The sequence below is a fragment of the Moschus berezovskii genome, chromosome 16 (genome assembly GCF_049115385.1).
Source record: "Moschus berezovskii isolate FMDL1 chromosome 16, NW_MosBer_1.0, whole genome shotgun sequence".
Lineage (NCBI taxonomy): Eukaryota > Metazoa > Chordata > Mammalia > Artiodactyla > Moschidae > Moschus > Moschus berezovskii.
The window spans coordinates 9,541,313-9,561,575 of NC_142475.1; the positions used below are offsets into that span (position 1 = coordinate 9,541,313).

Sequence of the window (20,263 nt, forward strand, 5' to 3'; positions counted from 1 at the left end):
GGGCCTGCCCTTCATTCTTAAACTTGGGGGAAAGTGTAGCAAATCCTTATGAAAAGACGGTCTGTGCAACATGACTTTAGCATGACTAAAGCTTGTTCTGAGTCAAATGCCTAGAAATACTAGAGCCTCTGTAAAGTATGTTGTGGAAGAGGAGGGAGGGAGGGAGGAAGAAAGAGAAAGACAGACGGACCAACAGACAGAAGGAAGGACAGATCTGACACCCAGCCTGGTCTTTTGAGAGTGAAATGCTCATTTTACCCAAGGAGACTGTGTGGAGTATCTTTAAATATGTTCCAGAAAAACAAGTTTTGAGGGGTGCTGTTTCCATTAGAAATAAACAAAACTACGTATGAGAGAAACCAGTTACAAACAAAGGCCACCGTTCCAAAGTAAATGGAAATAATCACAAACTGGGTGATTATCCCATTACCCAAGACAATGCTCTTGGTCCGCAAAAGAGGAGACATTCAGAAGTATCGTTTGTCATATTGCATCTTGTAAGCCAAACAAACTGAAATGAGGGGGCATGGGACCCAGGCCAGAGTGGGCACTGCACCCGCAGCTTCTGCGTGTCGGGCTCCTGGCTGCTGGACCCAGCACTTGCTAATGTATCCGCCTATCTCACCTGACCAGCCAGCTTTTCTTTGTCCTCTCTTTCTGGAGGAAAGCAGTCACCACACGAGTATCTGTATTTATGGTCTCCTCCAGGGAAGAAGGAGGATGCACATGGGCTGCTGGACAGACAGTATTCCAGATGCCTACAAGGTTTCTGTAAGACTATTTCTCAGTGAGGAAACGATCCCCTCTGAACTTTCCTGGAGGCGTGCAGACCCATCACTTTTGAAAGATGGGCTGTTAAGAATTCAGCCGGGGCTTAAGGAAGGAAAAGGATCTGTTTTAGGAGCCAACAGCAAGCTGCCTCCTTCAGAACTGTGAATCCAATCCCCGGACTTCTGCAGTTCTTCTACCTTCCCTCCTTCTCACACTCCAACCAGAACACGGCAGCAATAAGTGACTCCTCTCACAACGTGCAGCTGTCAACAGCTCTGCACAGTTCTGTCGGACATCAAAAAACATTCCAAGAATCTGGTTAAGTGCTGACGAAACTTGCCTGAATTACCCACGCTACCTCCCCCTCCACATTCCTTACGCATTATTTGCTTTCCTGATGCTGGGTGGAGGAGGATGGATAGTTAAAAAAAAAAAAAAATCTACAGATTGAGGAGCGGAGAACCTCTAGCCAAAACACATACATAATTGCAAAAGAGGGCAGCGAGTCTAAAGAATAACTCAACTAATCTATATATCTGATAAAATTATATCCAAGACAACGGTAACTTGGAACTCTCTGTAGACATTCAGCCACAAGCAACATCTTGTTGCCCCTACCCCCAACCCCACAATTTCTTCTGCAGAAAGTTTGAAAATCTTAACACTGACTCACAGGCTAAATGAAAATCGTCACAGAATTGCTTCTTACAATTAAGTTTTTCATGCATGCAAAAACTATGGAGCTCCTGATTTTCACCATTTGTGTGCATTAGAAATTCCTTTCAAAAGGTTTATATCTAACAACTATGCAATTAATTAATAAACTGTTAATACTTTATGAATTAAAACTTTTTATAATATCCTTTATATAACCACCATTTTCTCTCCAGAATGCAATTTGATTTCCTCATGTTAAAATTTCTCAAACGAAAAAAAAAAAGGAGAGACACAGAGATAAAGAGTGTTACCTATAAAAATTAAAAAAAAAAAAAAAACACGAAAAATCCCAGGTTGTTTCACAGGGTATGGACTTTGCCACAGAATTCCTTGAGTTTCCTTCTGTACATGATTCTAGACCAAAAGGGACAGACCACAGATGCTGCGCACTGCCACCCTGGCAATATGTTAACAGTGTTTTATTAAGAAGATAACAGTACCAGAAAAGGATTCCCAACAAGATGATGCCAACTGTTTCAATATTCCTCGAAACCATCCCAAATGTTTTATTATGATCCATGTGTGTCAATGATAGGCCTCTTTTAAGAACGAGGCCCTGTGCTGGTTCTTTTAAATGAATTACCTCATTTAATTCTCACAATAATACCACGATTTTAGGTGTTAGCTGTCCCTCTCAACAGATGAGACAACATGAGCTAAAAAAGGCTAAGAAGCTGCTCAGAGTCAAACATCAAGGTCAGAATCCAAGAAACGTTCCTTCTGATTCTAAACTTCATGCTAACTGCAATTCTACAAAGTGCCTCGATGGACTTAAAGGCGCCTCTCACACCTCTGTTAGTTGTTTAGTGCCTCAGAACATGACACGGAGCAGCTTAATTTACCCTTTTAAAAGGTACTGTTAAGTCATTCTTGATAGCTTCTGACACGTTAAGAATAAAATCCCAAGGCCGAGCAATGGACTAACCCCTGAACTTGGCTCAAACTACCTTTGAAAACGCCAATCATATTTTAACCCAGGACTTTCGGACTTTTCTCTTCCTCTGCCACTAACTCTTCAGATCCTTCAGGTCTCTGATAAAATTTTACCTCCTTAAAGATGCCTTCCTAGACAATCCAATCTAAATAAGTGGCCCCACTCACCTACCCTGCAGCTAGCATGGATTTTCATTGTACTTATCCATAACTTTGGCTTCCCTGGTAGCTCATTTGGTAAAGAATCCGCCTGCAATGCAGGAGAAAGAAAGAAAGTGAAGTCGCTCAGTTGTGTCCCACTCTTTGCGACCCCATGGACACCAGGCTCCTCCGTCCATGGGATTTTCTAGGCAAGAGTACTGGAGTGGGTTGCCATTTCCTTCTCAAGGGAATCTTCCTGACCCAGGGATTGAACCCAGGTCTCCCGCATTGTAGACAGACGCTTTACCGTCTGAGCCACCAGGGCAGGAGATCCCTGTTCAATTCCTGGGTCAGGAAGATCCGCTGAAGGGATAGGCTACCCACTCCAGTATTCTCAGGCTTCCCTTGCAGCTCAGCCGGTAAAGAATCTGCCTGCAATGCAGGAGACCTGGGTTCTATTCCTGAGTTGGGAAGATTCCCTGCAAAAGGGAAAGGCTACCTACTCCAGTATTCTGGCCTGGAGAATTCCATGGACTGTATAGTGAAGAGACTTATCTTGGACGTGTTATCTGTTTCTTTGTTTACTGTTTGCTTCTTACCAACTGAAATACAAAGGCTCTGAGAGGAAAGACCCACCAGTCTTACTCAGTACCTTCAACAGTGTCACACCCACGGTGAGAGCTCAGTAAATATTTTTTAATTGAATGACCAAACTCTAGGTGCCATGGAGACGCATAATTATACACAGGCCTGATCCTTGAAAGTGTTCCGTCTACAAGGGGACAGCTACACAATTTCACAAGGCAAACTGTTTTAAGTGCCATAAGTGAAATAATAACGAAATATTATGTGGTTTCAAAACAGAAAGGGTTAGAAGTCATAAAACCTAACACTAATAACTACTTATAATTTCATCAAGAAAAAAAGGGAGGAAGATAAATTAATGAGGGAACAGGAGAGACCATGAACACACACCCTCTCTCTCACTCGTGTTATTCCTTTGAGCGGAAATGCTCGGTTAAGTCACGGCTTGGAAGATATAAACATCATTGAAATTCAAAAGCAGTTCTGAAGAGAGGATGCCTCAATTGGTATGCAAGGGATGTTTCCTCCCCCTGAATACATTATGAACTTGCAGCATGCTAATATGCCATGCTATCATAAGCACCAGATGGGACAGTAGGCAGTACATGTCCCATCAAACCTCAAGAAGATGTATTAATGTTCATGCTCTTTAAAAAAAAAAAAAAAAATCCTTTGCCAGTGTCCCTAGACTTCCACATTTCTTAGCATTCAGTTACTTTCTCTCAAAGCACAGTCCTCCAGGGCTGCTCCTCTTCACCAGATGGTGTCAGGAATCATTTCAATCTATTTTATCACAGGAGGCAAAGGCCACAAAGCGTGTCAGACTGTGCTTACTGAAGGCGCACCACGCACAAAGGAGAACACCAGCAGATACATGAGATGCAAGAAATAAACCCTCTCCAGGCACTGCTGATGGAACGTCCGTAATCACACGGGCCCCTTATTTACATTCAACACAGAAAGACAAAATGCCGCGCTATATCTAAACTTTCTAGATGACTAATATTATTGTGAAATTGAGGTCTGCCTAAAGATGATCAAGCTAAACTCACAAAATTCTGAACAATCAGAAGCTGGTCTCAAAGCAAAGCAAGGGCATCATGAATGGTACCTGAGCGCAATGAAATAGATGTAGGTCTTTACAAGTAACTACCAGAACGAATAAACATCCCAGAATTGGCTTGAAATCCACCTTCTCTTAACTATCTCATTCAATTCAGGTGTAATGTGTGGGCATCCAAATATGCTATTAGAAACCAAGGCTCTGAACACACACGTTCTTTGTCGTTTCTTGGGCATTGTTTTTAAAGCACATCACTTAAAACAAATAAATTACCTTGATTTCCATTCATTGGGACTTCCATGATAAAATACAAATGGGTATTTTCTCTGGACTACCCAAGGAGACAAAAAGTTATGATTTACAAATGTCTAATTTGAATATGCTTCAGAACCCTCTGAGAGCTTGTTCAAACACAGATTGCTGGGCTACCTCTGAGTTTCTGAATAAGTTTTCAGAGGGGCAGAAAATAGGTATTTCCAGTAAATTCCTGGGTGATAATGATATTGCTGGTCCATGAAACCCACTTTAAGAACCCCTTTATTACATCATTCTATACCACGTTTCCAAAGTGCCCCAAAGACCCTTGGAATCCATGCAGAGTATCAGCAATATCCTTGTAAAAACAGCCATTCAGTGGATAAGCTACAATGATCTTCTATAAATTTTTAAAGGCACAAATTAAGAGACATAAAATATGTGTTAAATTAGCAAGAATACTCTTCCAAAGTGATAGTCTCTGAGACTCAAACCTGTCCTCCTATCCCTTTCAAAGGATTCAATGTATATTTAGAAACAAATGTAAGAAGGAAAAGATATTTAAAGAAAGCTCCACTATCACAGAAGTTATATGGTTTTTAAAAAATTATGTATCAAGCACTGCATGAATTATTTTAGTAATCTCTCTGGAGTCTTTATGATAAATCTTATCAGACTATTCAACTGCTACTCATCTGAGATTACTGGCAGAAGAAACTGTTGATAGAATTTACCATGCAACCGCAAAGGTGAAAATATTTCTTAATATTTGTCTTCTTTTAGGCCTCCCAGGGTCGAGAAGATCCCCTGGAGTAGGAAATGACAACCCACACTCCTGCATTCTTGCCTGAAAATTCCATGGACAGAGAAGCCTGGTGAGCTACAATCCATGGGGTCGCAACTGAGCAACTCAGCTCACAGAATCCTACTCATTATGTCTGCTGGATCCCTGACACCTTACACCCATCCTCCTAAACTGCAGGCAAAGGCCCAGGTAGAGGAAGCACTAATTTCCCCAAATATCACAACTGTCAAAAGCCCTGGACTTTGTTTCCAATTTCAGTCAGGGAGTGCTTTTTTTTAAGTGTTATATATTGTATCATACTTTTAGTAAATATGATCATGATAAATTATCAGACTTATAATACATGCAATTTTAACTAATATGCAGCTAGCTGCGAAGAAAGTTGTATATGGCCAAAAAAATTAACTTATTATCCTTGCATAGCTCAAAGAAAATGCCTGATTGATTATTAAATACCATTTACCAAAAATTTTTGTCAGATTTACTTCATTTCCCCCCTCATATTTAACATGCTTTGTCCATTCTTTCCTTCCTTTATGATCCCTGTGAATCCAAGTCCACCTCTCCTCCTTACTATTCATTAAGCACACATTTGCTGATTCCTGACTCTCTGCCTCCTTCCTCATGGGTAGCCTGGAATGGAATTTTTAGAACTAGGAAATCAAGATCTTAAAGCAAATGGCAGAAGACCTGATGACACTTAAAATGTCTTTTATTTTAAACAATGAAGAGTCTGTATCTTGGAATACATAAGAGGTTACAATTCAGCTCTCTGAGCAATGTCTCCTGCTAAGAGAAATGAAAATCAGTCAGGAGGAAAAGTCTCAGACACCTAAAATGACTCCACAAATTAAAACTGCCACTAGTTAACATCTGGGGGAACGCAAAACAGAACAAGATGGGCTTTCCACATCTGCACCTAAGCACTCTCTTCACCATTTTACTAGCCATTCTAAGTCTGGTTACACGGTTTTCACGCTAGCCAGTTACTGGAATGGGTGGACGTGTGGGCAAGGGACAGAAAGAGGGTGGGCACAAGGCAGAGAAGACTCTACCGACGAGACGAAACTCACAAGCACAGCGCCCTAGAGTCCTTCTGCGTGACTGAAAAACTGTCCCCTGTGTGTTAAGTCCACAGAGCATCACTGTCTGACTTTAATCACCACTGCTTATACGTAAAAGCTCTGTACTCTGCTTTTCAAGGAGACACAGCATGCTAACAATCATAATCACTACCACCGCACTGCAAAACAAACGTCAGCAAAGCAGAATCCTTGCTTCTCAGACAAGGAAACTGACACTCAGACAGACAGTAAAATGACTTGCTTGTTCCTGGTCATTACCACTCAGTGGAAGAAGTCTGACTCACACTCAGCCACTGACACTCCTGATGCCCTGTGCTCTCTGGCCTCATAAACACAATATATTAATTGTTTATAATATAAACTCAAGTCATAAAGCAAAAGATACAGCATGTTCAGCACAAACTGACAAAGAACATAGCTGAAAGCTAAAAGACCAGGGCCATTCAAAATAACTGACCAACAGGAACAGAAATTTTAAACAAGTAAACAGAAGCAACATTGGGGCTTAAAGAGATACCCTTTTGCTCTCTGGAAAACACTACAAAATGGTTTGATTCTCCAAGAAGTTTTAGGAAAAGCTATATTAACATCACACTGATATGATTCACCCACAGAACATATGAGCAAAATGTACCAAAGTACCAAAAGCTTTATCCCCAGAATATATGAGTAAAATGTAGATAAAAATGAAAAATAAGTAGAAAGACATTCTTCACCTGGGAAATTATGTTACTTGCCCAAAACAACAGGGAGTAAGTAGCAGATTCAGAGATTTTAACCAGTTCTCCAGACTCTGAAAGGAGTGCATTAAAACAGAAAAAAAAAAAGTAATAAGATGTGCTAAAAATTGGGACCAATGGAGGGGGGAAAAAAAAACCCAGAAAGATATTCTTCTATCTAGCAAATAGTTAAATAACAACAGGTAACTTTTTTTTTCAGCAAAGTTCTTTAGAAAGACTCCTAAATTGTACAAAAACTTGAAAAATCTGGGAAAGCTTGATCACATCTACATATATCTTTATATATATATATATATATATTTCATAACCAGCAAGCTTCCCTGGTGGCTGAGATGCTAAAGAAGCAGCCAGCAATGCGGGAGACCTGGGTTCTATCCCTGGATTGGGAAGATGCCCTGGAGGGGAGCATGGCAAGTCTGACATTCTTGCCTGGAGAATCCACATGGACAGAGGAGCCTGGCAGGGCTACAGTCCATGGGGTCTCAAAGAGTCAGACACAACTGAGCGCCTGAGCACAGCACACACAAGCAAACACTGGTATACAAGAGAATACTTGGGTAATTAACAAGTGAGGTTTTACCTCTGGCTTCTATTATATTTTATAAACCAATGATTACGAACACTGCAGAAAGACTGGAAGAAAATAAAGTTCTTTCTATGCAAAAAAAAAAAAAAATCTTCATTTTGATTCCTTAATATTTTCCTGTCTCTAGGCTGTCTCATACAACTAATACTAGAGCAGAAAGAAAGAAAAAAATAAATGTTAACAGACCTTTCAAATGAGATGTTGCTATAAATGTGAGTATGGAGGTTCAGACAAAAACATTATAAAGAGGAAACAATGCCTATTTCACATGGAAAGTGTCAGAAGCAAGGCCTTTCTTTGTTCCACTCATATCTTTGTCGGGACACATGTTAAGCATTTCAAATGAATGAATATATAAATTGTTACCACAGGACCCTCAAATTTTATTACGCATTTTCCTCCCAATAACTCGAGCATCATTAAACCAAACAAGTCCAGAGGAAGGCAGGGAAGTTTAATCATGCAAAGTTCAAATGTAAAGGAATGATATGCTCAGAAGTGCAATTGTCTTTCCCAAAGTTCTAAATAACTTAGCACCCCATCAAAATCATCCCAGATTATTAAGAATGGTCTGTTTATTTTGTCAAACTCTTTAAGACTCTTGTTAAAGCCATAAACACATGATAAAGACACCCTCTCATGTCCCTTCTTCCTAGAGCATTTCTGCCTGTCTAATTACATAGCTCTCAAGGCCAGACTCTTGACAGTATCGTGTTCTCGTCGGTACTTTCAAATTGACTTTCTTGCGTGAGCATCAAAGTACACGGTACAATGTTAACAAACCACACAGAATTAAAAGAATCCCTCTAATAAAGAGAGACATTTTATAGACTGCACTTATCACTTAGCCCTTAAAAGAGAAATGTGGAAAACAGAAGTGAAATCTTCTAGGGAAAACCGCCCGCAATTTTTAAATCAACTGCTTTCTTTTTTAGAAGGAGGCGGGGCATGGTGAAAAAAGTTAATGCGCTTTCTTACAACGTGCTCATTTTCTGCTAACGTTCTGCCTGCCGAGAACCTCCTGGGGCAGAACATGAGTACCCAGTAGCCTCATGACCAAGAGGTCTGATATTTTTCCCTGGTGGCTCAGCTGGTAAAGAGTCCGCCTGCAGTGCGGGAGACCTGGGTTCGATCCCTGGGTTGGGAAAATCCCTTGGAGAATGGAAAAGCTACCCACTCCAGTATTCTAGCCTGGAGAATTCCATGGACTATACAGACCATGGAGTGGCAAAGAGCTGGACACGACTGAGCAACTTTCATGACAAAGTTTAACCACATGATATTCAACAATTTTGCTTGTCCATGTGTTGAACACATCATTTGATTTCCATTTTCCTACTATTGTCCAAAACACAGAAAATACTGCATCTGAGGTTCTGATCAACAAAAGATAGCCAGCATTACCTCATGTCAAAAGCTTAGAAAGGTGATATCTTAGTTATCCTACATGGCTTCACCAGGGAGTAAATTTACAATTTCTATTAGACTTTTCAAAATAAGGACATTAGTCCCCTGATGCCTATTACTCCCCATTGCATTCTCTCAAGCGTAGAAATAAACAGAGAAATAACTACTCTCCTAATCTGTTTTACCCAAGATCACTCTTGATGACTGAGGCTAATGTTCTTCCATTTTTAGTTTCTAGGACCGAGAACTCCACCTTCTCTGCTACTCTACTCCAAATTCAAATATCCCTCTTTAAACATTTCCATCTAGTTTCCATTACAAAACCTCCTCTCACCAAACACAACACACTCCCCCATCCTTTTTTTTTTTAAAAAAAAAAAAGAAAACAAGGACTTCCCTGGTGTTCCAATGATTAAAAATCCGCCTGCCAATGCAAGGGACATACGTTCAATTTCTAGTCCAGGAAGATTTCACATGCTACGAGGTAACTAAGCCCAGGAGCCTGCAAGTCACAACTACTGAGCCCACGGGCCGCAACTCCTGAAGCGTGCAAGCCCTAGAGGCCAGACTCTGCAACAAAAGAGGCCACCTCCACAAGAAGGCCACGCACCACACTGCAAGCATGCAGCAAGGCTGACCCAGCACAGCCGAAAATAAACAAACAAATAAAAGGTTTAAAAAAGGAATCAAAAATCAGCTGACAGACCAGAGAGAATCCCTTCTCTGCCATTTAACGATATCTATGTGTCCTCGGGGAAAATGCTTAATTTACCTGCTCTTCGGGTTTCCAATATTAATAGACGTCATGGTCACAGAAATCCTTTGCAGAACTGTGAAAATTAGTAAGTATACAAGGTGCCTAGCCTTGGGGCCTGGCACGTATAGGCTTTCAATAAAAGGCTTACGATATTATCAGAGATTTACTCTGTTCAGAGATGGCAGTTATACACTCCCTCTGAGATTAAGAGGATTTCCTGTTTCCTTTGATTGGAACTCTATGAGTTGAAAAACATAATTAAGCTAGACATTCTCAGAAAGTACATTTACATTAATATTAATTAATGCAAACAGCTGTTTGAGAAAGCCAGCCAGATAAACCTACTTCTTGGTCAGGTGTGAAATCCTATTGTTCTCAAGTTATGAGTCATTTAAGTTAATGATGTATTCCACTAGATACTGTCAGCCACCAAAGAACCACAACTGTACACAAAGAAATTGCTTTCGAGCAATGCCGTATCGACTGTCACACACAGATAGTAAAACTTAATAAACAAAAATCAGTATCCTGTCCTCAGTATAAGGACAGCAAAGTAAAAATTAAGTAACATGAACAGAGATCCAATCTGGAGAAGCAGGAGACAGTCAAGGCCCAGAAGCCCATGGTCCACATGTCCTCCCCCTCTGTGCTTGACTCCTAATCCCACCAGGTACAACCTGCCTCTGGGTTCCTGTACCTGTCTCTAGGCTCGTGCCATTCCATACCATAACTACTGCTTACTTCTCCGCCTGGAGCATAAGAACTCAAAACTCCTTGAAGGCATGGCATGGAGAGAGACTGAACCATAGTTATTTGGCCCCTGGTACATTTTTCAGCAAACCCACAAAAGTCTACAATCTGAATGCCCTTAATCCCTGAATGCCCTCAGTCATCACAACCTTACTAAGAAGATTATTCGATCTGCTCAATACTCAATAATTAACTATATTTAGGCTCTCTAACTTCCAAACAACTGTATGATAAATTTGATGGCACACCTTTGCCACAGATAAAGTGATTACTGTTACAGAATTCTCCCCCACATGGATCTGAAGCCCTGGAGTAGACAGGGAGAAAGCACACGGTGAGAGCAATCCAGGGTAGAAAGGGAAAGGCAACAGAGGCTGACTGACACCGAGATGGCAACGTGACTGAACACGCACACGAGATTCAGAAGCAGCATGGTGAAAAGAGCGAACTGCGAGCATCTACTTACTTTGCAAAGTCACCTGAGCCTCAGTTTCAACACCTGTAAACTGAAGGCACTTTCAAAATCAATCTTCCGGCTCTAAAATGTATTTTGTTGCTTTGATGATTCCAAAGTCTGTTCAGAATATGGTTTTTACAGCATCTCCTTTGCAAACCCCAAATATCAGTGTAGTGATGAAACAGTTAATAAACATTTCTGGATGATATAATGCCTACTAAGCAAATATTTATTCTAAAAAGTATTATCTTGTTTTTCAATAGACTATTATTAACTGTGCAGGAAGATGCCTTGTAAAAATTTCCAAATATTATTTTAAAATATATAGAACTAAAAGGTCAAATACTCAGAAATATTAACAGAAAATAATTTAGAAAGAAAAAGGGAACCAGTGCCAGGGTTTGAAAAGAAGCTGGAACTTCTAAATGCCTGCTACAAAAAAGTAATGTCTGCACAATCTACATTTATAATTGGATATTTGCTGCTGATATAGCTGTCTTTAATAGCTAGCAGGAGGCTTGTGTGCTACCCCAAAGAGTTAGCCTAAAACAATGGCAAATCAACTTGCAAGGTAAAGCAGAGTGACAGTGCATGGACTGCTGTGTTTCTTGTTCTTGTACAATAGCATTTAGATGCATCTATTAAAAAAAAAAAAAATAACCAGGTGCATTATCCAAAAGTTCACTTACTAGGGACACTAACAGTTGTCTGTCCATGGCAATTTCATTTCTGTTTTTTACACAAATCATCGCTTGCAAGCACTGATGTTAAAAACAGAAAACCAGTCTAGTACACAGTGGCTATAAATGCCAAATCAATTTTCAGCAGATAATAAAGTCCATGTTTTACAATCAGCAATGTACTGTTTTACTACCCAAAAATGTAAGCTAATAATATATAGCTCTCCTAAATGGAAAATGCAGATATGCTGTTAAAAAAAAGTGGGGGGGAGGGCCGGCTGTGAGAGGATGGATCATTTCTGCAGGGACCTTCTTAAAGCTATGTGTAAGTGTTTTGAAAATATCACATGATGTGGCCATGTGTTAAAAATTACAGCCAGTTAAGTTCTCTGCTAAGAAAAATATGTGGGCAATTTATGAAATGCACTCCAGGATGGAGCTGTCTTAAGTAAAACCAGATTTTGAAAACAAACCTTTTTTTTTTGGAAACTTGAACTTAAAAAAAGTTCCAGTCACATCTGGAGAGCAGGACCATTGAGAACATTGAGAAAGGGTGGTCTGACCTAATGCTAGCCATCTTCTGAAAGAACAGCACTATTTCTGGGCTACACAGACTGTGCTCACTTATTGTCCTTTTAAGGCAACAGTCCTGAAAGTATTTTGTAGGTCAACATATGTTCTTTGATAATATTATACCAAGATTGATAAAAATATAAATGTTTCAGAAAGCTCAGAGCCATCTCCTCCTGAAATACTGTAATTCCCAGAGTCTCCTAGCCTTCTCATAAGCAAACATTTTTCTTCCCTTAAACACAAGGATCTAGCTGTTACTAAGTGACAGGCAGTAAAATGATATTTCCTTATATTGAGTTAAATCATAAAAATAGTATCATCTATTTCTTTAAAAGCATGTATGGCCTTCTCTTCGACTTTTCCTGGTTCCTTTTGAAACAGCATGCTATCAATAGCTAAAGCGGGTTTGTTTGTTTGTTTTTTAATGGACAAAGTTATAAAAGCCCTGAAACTAAGACTTTACCTACCCATCCCCACAGACTGGTATATCTTTGAATAAATTCCGTTTGTGCACATCTATTTCCAGGGATCCCCCCATTTTTATGAAAAAGGTCTTAGATCTGAGAATTGTTACATCAAGTTTGGACAACCAGGAACCAATTCTGACACCTGACCTATGGAAGGAAGATAATGCTGATGAGGATGATGATAAATGTTAATATATATTTAGAACAGTGACAATAACAGATTACCAGAAATACGTCCTTTTACTCCTGTACACATATTGTTTTACTTAAAAGTAAAAAATCTGTCCCAGATGGTAAAAATGCCCATTAATATAAGTACATATGTATGGACAAAAATATGCTAAAAACATTATTAAGAGGTAGTCCGTCCCTTAGTAGTGGTTAAAAAATGCAGATGGGTGTCAAAAATAGCCAAGTGTCAGAACTGCTCAAGTATCACCATTCTGGCACAAGCTCGTAGTCACAGCTGTTAATATGGTCTCCGCATCCAAGTACAAGGTTTTCTAACACAGTCGATGAGCAAGAGAGAGTGGGAAACACTGCCTACACTTCAGGTTACTGCTTTAGGACTAGTCAGATACGAACGACTAAAACTCACTTATCAATGATTCTAAAACTTTAAATATGGTTCAATGCATTTTAAATAAGGATGTTTCAAAGAATACTTTAAAATCATGCAATTAATATGGGATAGCAAGGATCCTACCTAATCTCTTTCCCTTGTCATCATTCACAAATGGCTTTGGGTTATTATGCGGTTCTGTTTCACCAAAACAAAATACAGACTCTACATAATGCTGATAGATCAGATCATTTAACACATATTTATTAAAAGCATAAAAACAAGTTAGATTTGACTGATGACATAAAAATCAGATGAAACTACACAATACTCAGGCTAAATTAAAAAAACAAGCACTTTTTCACACAGCTTCCACATCACATACTCAATGCACATTACATCTTCAGCTGCTTGGTGCATATAAATCAAGATGAGTGCTGAAAGAGTTAAAATGACCTTTCAAAAACCTCAGTCACTGTCTTTTTGAAAATTTATTTTTCCCATATTTCAGCTACACACATCCCTTATCCACGGAACTAATGAAAAGGTGCGGCTCGGTCACAAATGCATCCTTGCTGATGAGGACTTACTAGACACATCCTAAAGGGAAAAACATTCTTCAAACAACTGGCGATACCTACACACAACTGTGGTTGCAGAAAACTGGCAGATACTGTTTCAAAACACCATCTGTGAGGTGTACAAACTCTGTGACCAAGCACAGCCTCTTCTGCCTGTCCTGCCCAAAAAACCCACACAAATCAGCCAGCTGGAGGATCTCTCTCTGCCTTGTCTTTTTAATCTGAGATCTGCTACTCAAAGTAGGCAAAGAGCCGCCCAGATCGTTCCTGAGAATAATAGAAACACCCTTGCCCGGACAGGCTTCTACCAAGCTTCTCTGTTCTCAAGCAGAGCCTTCACTGGCAACGAGCACAGAAACACTCTGGGCTCCAAAAATAATATTTTTCAGAGGAAATTAACATACATTAAATTTCCAGGACCACAACAGCCTCAGTAATTCAGCAGACTTTCTATTTTTAATTAACCGATTTCAATTATTTGCCTGATGACATCTCAGCGCTGTAATTTAGGACAAGACTGAAATAATCAGTAGACCCTAAAGCTCCCTTCACTTTTTCTGACATAAACAGTTTTCGAACGAGACCTTATCCCAGGGTTCCACCATAATCTGCACACTCCCACCACAGATGAAATGTACAGGACACGAGCTACAGATGACAGTCGCGAAATCCACAGCAGAAAACATCCTTCTTACTTGAAGCTAAATCCCTCGAGTGAATTGCTCTGGCCAACAGATAACGTGGCTGGACTTGCCCTCAGTCTTGAAAACACACCTCCCACGTCTTAAAAGCGAGGCTTCCACCCCTTGGAGCCCTGGACCTAGATTCTGATGGCTCTTTTTTAATGCCACCATCCACCTTGGTCACTGCCCCAGCCTCTGCCTGCCCACCTTAAGATACAGCCTGCCGTGGGCAGAAGGTTCTTTTCCGAGCAGTAATGAAAAGTAAGCCTGCTTCCTTTGACGAACCACAGAGAGGAAAGCGGAGCGGGGCTCACTCACCGGGCATTCCTGAATGCAGCGTCCACGCCGAGAGTGGCTCTCTCTCTCCTAAGAGCAAGCGCGCGCGGGGCTCATGCCTCCCGGCCCGAATGGGGGGCCGGCAGGGGGGCCGGGGCGCCGGAGCCCGAGGCGGGGTGCTGGGCGCGTGCGCCTGCCAGGCGGGGACAGATGGAGGGCTGACACTCCGGATTGCACTTGGAGCAGAAATGTGGATGATGACAGGAGCACATGTGGCCTTGAACCCAGCCCCGTCTCTCCAGGCAGAACAATGACAGGGACGTGTGGGCCACCCCAGCCTCCCCTTACCCCCTGGCCCTCTCCCGGCAAGTTCCAGAGGACCCAAGAACAGGAAAGTAAAAATGCAGAATGATAAGCTAAATGCTGAATAATTCATTCCCCACCACCACCACCCCCCCAGCCCCTTGCAAGTTAACCCTTATCTTGCCGGAAAGAAGAGAAAGGCAACCTGGCCCCCACTCCCACCGCTCACAAGGAGAGCTGTCCCTCACACGTTCACAGGTTAACAACCCCCATCATTGGGCACTTTATTAAAAAAAAAAAAAAAAAACGGAGGCAAGGACCTCGAAGCTTGTTTATTGAACTGGAAATCCAAAGCAGCATAAAAAACCTATTCCAAGACCGTGTAGACTGTGCCAGTTTATCAGACCAAACTAAAGTATCAGAATCATTCCCTTTGTCAGCTTCTCAGTAGTGTGTGTAAAATAGAACACTTTGGAGAAGCAGAAGCAGACCACTTTTATTTTACTAGCGTGCTTTTAACCCCCTGGGATCCCTGCGTTGATATGCTCCAAACATGCTTAGCTTACTCTCCTCTACCTTGCATAGAGATCCATGGGAGATGAAAACAAAATCTTCACTGTAAAGCCTTTTCAAAAGCTGAACAATCATGTCCTCCTGCTTTCTGATTTTTTTTGCACGCTCTTAAATGTTTATCCCTCCCATGAATAACACATACCCAGCCAGGTTCAATGGACTCTTCCCTATTAAGCTTTAATGGACACCATGATATATAAAACTACGAGCCTTTGTTAGAGTGCTTTATCTAAAGCCGGCTATTTTCCTCTCAGCAGTCCCTCTTTAGTCCTTTGTAAAACATCCTTGCCTCATAGGAGAAACATATGCCTGCCTGCCTTGCGTGCCTTTTCTGCACACACAAAAATGCCAGGCAGGAGGAAAATACTGTTCACTTCTAAAACTCTTCCTCCATTTAACGCTGGCACATCTTCCCTAGGTTTCTGTGTGTTTGTTTTAACAACACCGCACATGTTGAGACAGAGCCCTCAGGCTTTACCTCTCCAGTGGCTGTTCAATCCAGTATAAACAGAAACAACTCCACTCAGGAGCCTCTGACCAGCCCGCAAGCTCAATGAATAGACAGCCAGGAGCATCCCCCTTAACTCTTGCCCTGCCTTCACAGTCTTCAGCTCGTCCTGTGCCTATTCTACCCTTTCCATATGCTTCTGGCCCTTATCAGATGGATTTCCCCCTACTTGCTGCCTCAAAGAAAGCATAAAAACAAACCCATCTGAAATCAGAGGCAGTGACTCTTGACTTCTGCCTCCTCCCTCTTCCTATACCTCTTGCCAAGAATGCACACAACCTGTTCCAAAGCACACACACACATTCCCTGCACAAACTAAAAACAGATCATCTCTGCTAAACAGTACCAATCAATAAGAACTTCTACAGCCCCCCAATAAGAAGTGCTGCTTCATCGAGGGAACCCCTCAAAAAATCCATCACTGTCAAGAGACAACTTGTAAAAAGACTACAATTCATAATGATTACTCCATTCTGTCACGAATAGTATATTGCACTCTATTTATGAGGCCAATCTTTTTGTTCATCTTAGTTAGATGTCACTTGTAATGAGGTTCTGTGTAATGGATTTCAGAACAGTTACGCACTGATCTCAAACATTCTTATGACAGAAAGCTTTATAGCAGGCATGAATGTGATAATCAATTAACTCCTGCTGGAAGGACCTTTATGAAATCCAGCATTCTAAATCTGTAGGTTTTCATTCTTAAAGAGAGTATTTTTTTAAAGCCACTCGATGCTACATGGCACTGATTTTTTTTTTTTTTAATACCATACCTAAGTTAGAAAAAGAACATTTTCACAGTGGGGAAACCCAACTTTCATCAATATGCATGGTGAATCACTTCTAAAACAGAAAATCACAGGACAGAAATGCAATACACTTGAAGAAAACTGGATGATATCCGGTTTTAAAACTGGGTCTTAATATCGGTACCCTGCAAGTCCCTAAACCACAGCTCAGAAAATTGAACTTCCATATGCCATGTGATTATGTATCTTTTCTATGTGTAAAAAAGCTTTTTAAGCTGTTATCTGACTTCAGTAATTGCCACTTTAAATTGATCCACATCAACAAAACCTGGATCCCTGGAGAGTCTCACCTAGCAGTCTGACTGCAGAAAGGGCCTAACGGAGTGTGCATGCACCTGAAACTAGTTCAGCATTTTCTCCAGGAACCAGCTTCCTCCTCTTATCCTGTAAGCCATGAAGGCAAGCAGAGCACCAACCTCACTTGGCAGTCCTCCCTGGACAGGGCAGTCTGGATACACAGTTCTATACACGTACTTAAACATAAATAATTTTCCCTTTAATTAAAAAAAAAAAAGTACAAGGGGCCAAGATCTCGAATCCAATTGGTAAAACAAAAAATAGATGATCAATAACATGATGAATCCATTTATATACGTATATAAATGGATCTATTATACAAGTTTCCTCTGATGCAAAACACTGTCTTGAATTACCACTAGGAAACATATTTTTAAAAATTAAAATATATTCAAAACAAAAGACTTCACTGCTGACTAAGTATCATCCTTAGAAGAGCCATGTTAATTAATGCATGTCTTTTAATTAAGAACACAGAGCATTTTCAAAGCAATTTTTTTAGAGTGCCATCTAAGAAAATCACCTTCCAAATCAGTAACTTTAGTCAACAACTGAATGCCTGGCTCCCAAAATAATACATAAAATTTTGATAATATATTTAGCTCATTAGAAAGACATTACAGCATTTTATTACTCTAAGGTGTTCTTCAGTTGTTTCCAAAACAGACCATCCCTATCTTAGAGACTTTTCCTTAGTTCAAACCTAACTTACCAACAGGGACTAAGAATCTTCTGAAACTGTCTGCAGTTAATGAAAGCTCTCTACACTGGGGAAGGGAGAGTTTGAGTTAAAGTTTTTCCACAGGTCTTCTCAACTTTCCACTTGCTTCGAGCAGAGCTGTTGTGATACACTGTGACTTCACACAGTGGGTATTAAGTGAGTTAATTCAAAGGAGCTGAAACCTCATTGATCCTAATTGAAAGCAATACACCCAACCAAATACCTTCCTACCCCATCTGCTCTGGTCTGCCACCAGCTATTCACTACAAGAGAATTAATAGTTTCAGATATTCTAACCGACCCAATAAAAGCACTCATTTAAGCAGGGCTGCATTAACAAAGTGAAAAAAAACAAGGGCAAAATGGGTTCAAATGGAGCATTTTACTCCTAGTTGCCTTTAACAAAGCTGAAGGAGGCTGATTCTGACTTTTTACGTGCAAGACTTGATAAACTGAATGGGAAGGCACTCAGTGGCCAGCCGACGAGCACTGATGAATGGCCATTAAGACCCCCCTGCTCTTAGGGGAGGCCCGTCCACGAAGTGGCACACTAGCTTGAAAGGGCGGACTCACTAACGTCCAGATTTCTCTGGTGCTGGTTCCACTTTCAATTTCAGACCACTGGCCACCAAATGAGGCTGACATATTGGAAAATAATGTTTTATGGGCGAGTGGTAAAAAATAAAATGGAGGCATTAGCTCTGCTTTCAAATTCAAATCTGCTAGTTTTGTCAGACCCCAAAGGTTTTGATTTTCCACCCAGCTGGAAGCTATTAGTGTTTTCTAAAGGCACCCCACTGCCAGGGCAAACCTACCTAATGTGTGAGCTGTTGGGCTGCGATGGACCTCTCTTTTGGATGATTTCCTAACTTCTCATCACTCTGACAGTCAATTAAATAGATACAACACCTAATAAAAATGTACATTAATTTGTTTCTGCCACTGAAAGACATCTAAAACTGTATTAAATAAAGGCCCTAACAGGTTGTCTCCTGACAAAGATAAATCCAATAATACGCTGTCTGTAAGGAAAACAAACGGTTTTATGTTTATGTAGTTAGGCTACAACGTCAGATGCAGCCAACCAGAAACAGATGAGTGGGACAGGTAAAAAAAAAAAAAAAATTAAAAAGTTCAGTGAAGTATTTTATAAAGGTAAGAGGAAATCTGCCACTTTAAAACTCCTTAATATAAATATCGGCTGTAAACAACCAGACACATTCACACTATTTCCCTCAGATAATTCCTTTGGGGGAAAGGACTGGTAAACACCTGTATCTCCCCTCAGCCAGCCCACAGAAGGGCTCACAAGAACTTTGCTAAATGACAAAACGCAACAGGAGACATGATGGCCAGCTTGAGAATTTGAAGGTTATATAAACATCATGGGGTCAAAGGGTTATTTGGGGCTGTCCAAGAGGGCCTAAGTGGGGCAATAAGGTGGAATCAAGTAAAAAAACATGCTGGATAGAGGAAGCTTGTCTTAATAGGTGATTATACCAGACATCACAGCAGGAGAAAAGCTTCACTGCTTGGATCTTGTGCAACTAGATGACAAAGTACCATACAAAACAGTGTCTCATGGAGAACATGCTGTATGGTCTGTCAAAAAATCCAGCTCTACCAGGGCAAGTGGCAGGTCAAGAGCTAGAATTCATGACCCCTTGCCTTCACCTGTGACATGTCAAACCAGAGGACTCAGGACCCTTTGATTTCTGTATCTCCAATCAGTTAGAGTGAGTTAATGTGCTCTAAACTGTGATCTGAAGATTCCAATCATAACATACTTTTAAATAATAGCAATGACTTAAGCTGCTAAGCTGTAATGTCTGATTTTTTTTTTTTTTTGCCATCTTCAATGCATAGAGAATACAATGTTAGTTATAACATTCCAACAATTTTTTAGGCACTATTTTTGATTCTCAACTCTGGGTGAAACATAATATCCTCTACATAAGAATGAAATGACATGTATCAGTACATTTAAGAATGTAGGGACCATGGATGTGTAGTTCTGTAAAATGAAATCTGTTTAAGATAAAATATCACATGCCACAAATAAATAAAATCTGTATTTGTAATTATTGCGAACTGTTTCTAACACTGCTGAGGTCTTTAAAATACTGTAGTATACTGAAGTTCTTTTTCACCAACAAGTTTTGATTTTCAATATCT

The 20,263-nt window shown here is 40.5% G+C and overlaps 1 protein-coding gene across 5 annotated transcripts in view; it reads right to left on the reverse strand.

Moving 5' to 3' along the window:
* RUNX1T1 (RUNX1 partner transcriptional co-repressor 1) overlaps nt 1–20,263 on the reverse strand; it is a 153,727-nt gene that overhangs the window by 98,742 nt on the left and 34,722 nt on the right. The window contains exon 1 of one of the 5 annotated variants that reach the window (XM_055432686.2): nt 14,917–15,250. The exons of the other annotated variants lie outside the window; for them this stretch is intronic. Within the exon in view, the coding sequence (XP_055288661.1) occupies nt 14,917–14,923 (7 nt within the window). The 5' untranslated portion in view covers nt 14,924–15,250. Of the gene's footprint in view, nt 1–14,916; nt 15,251–20,263 lie in introns of those variants that run through there. 5 annotated transcript variants of the gene reach the window in all.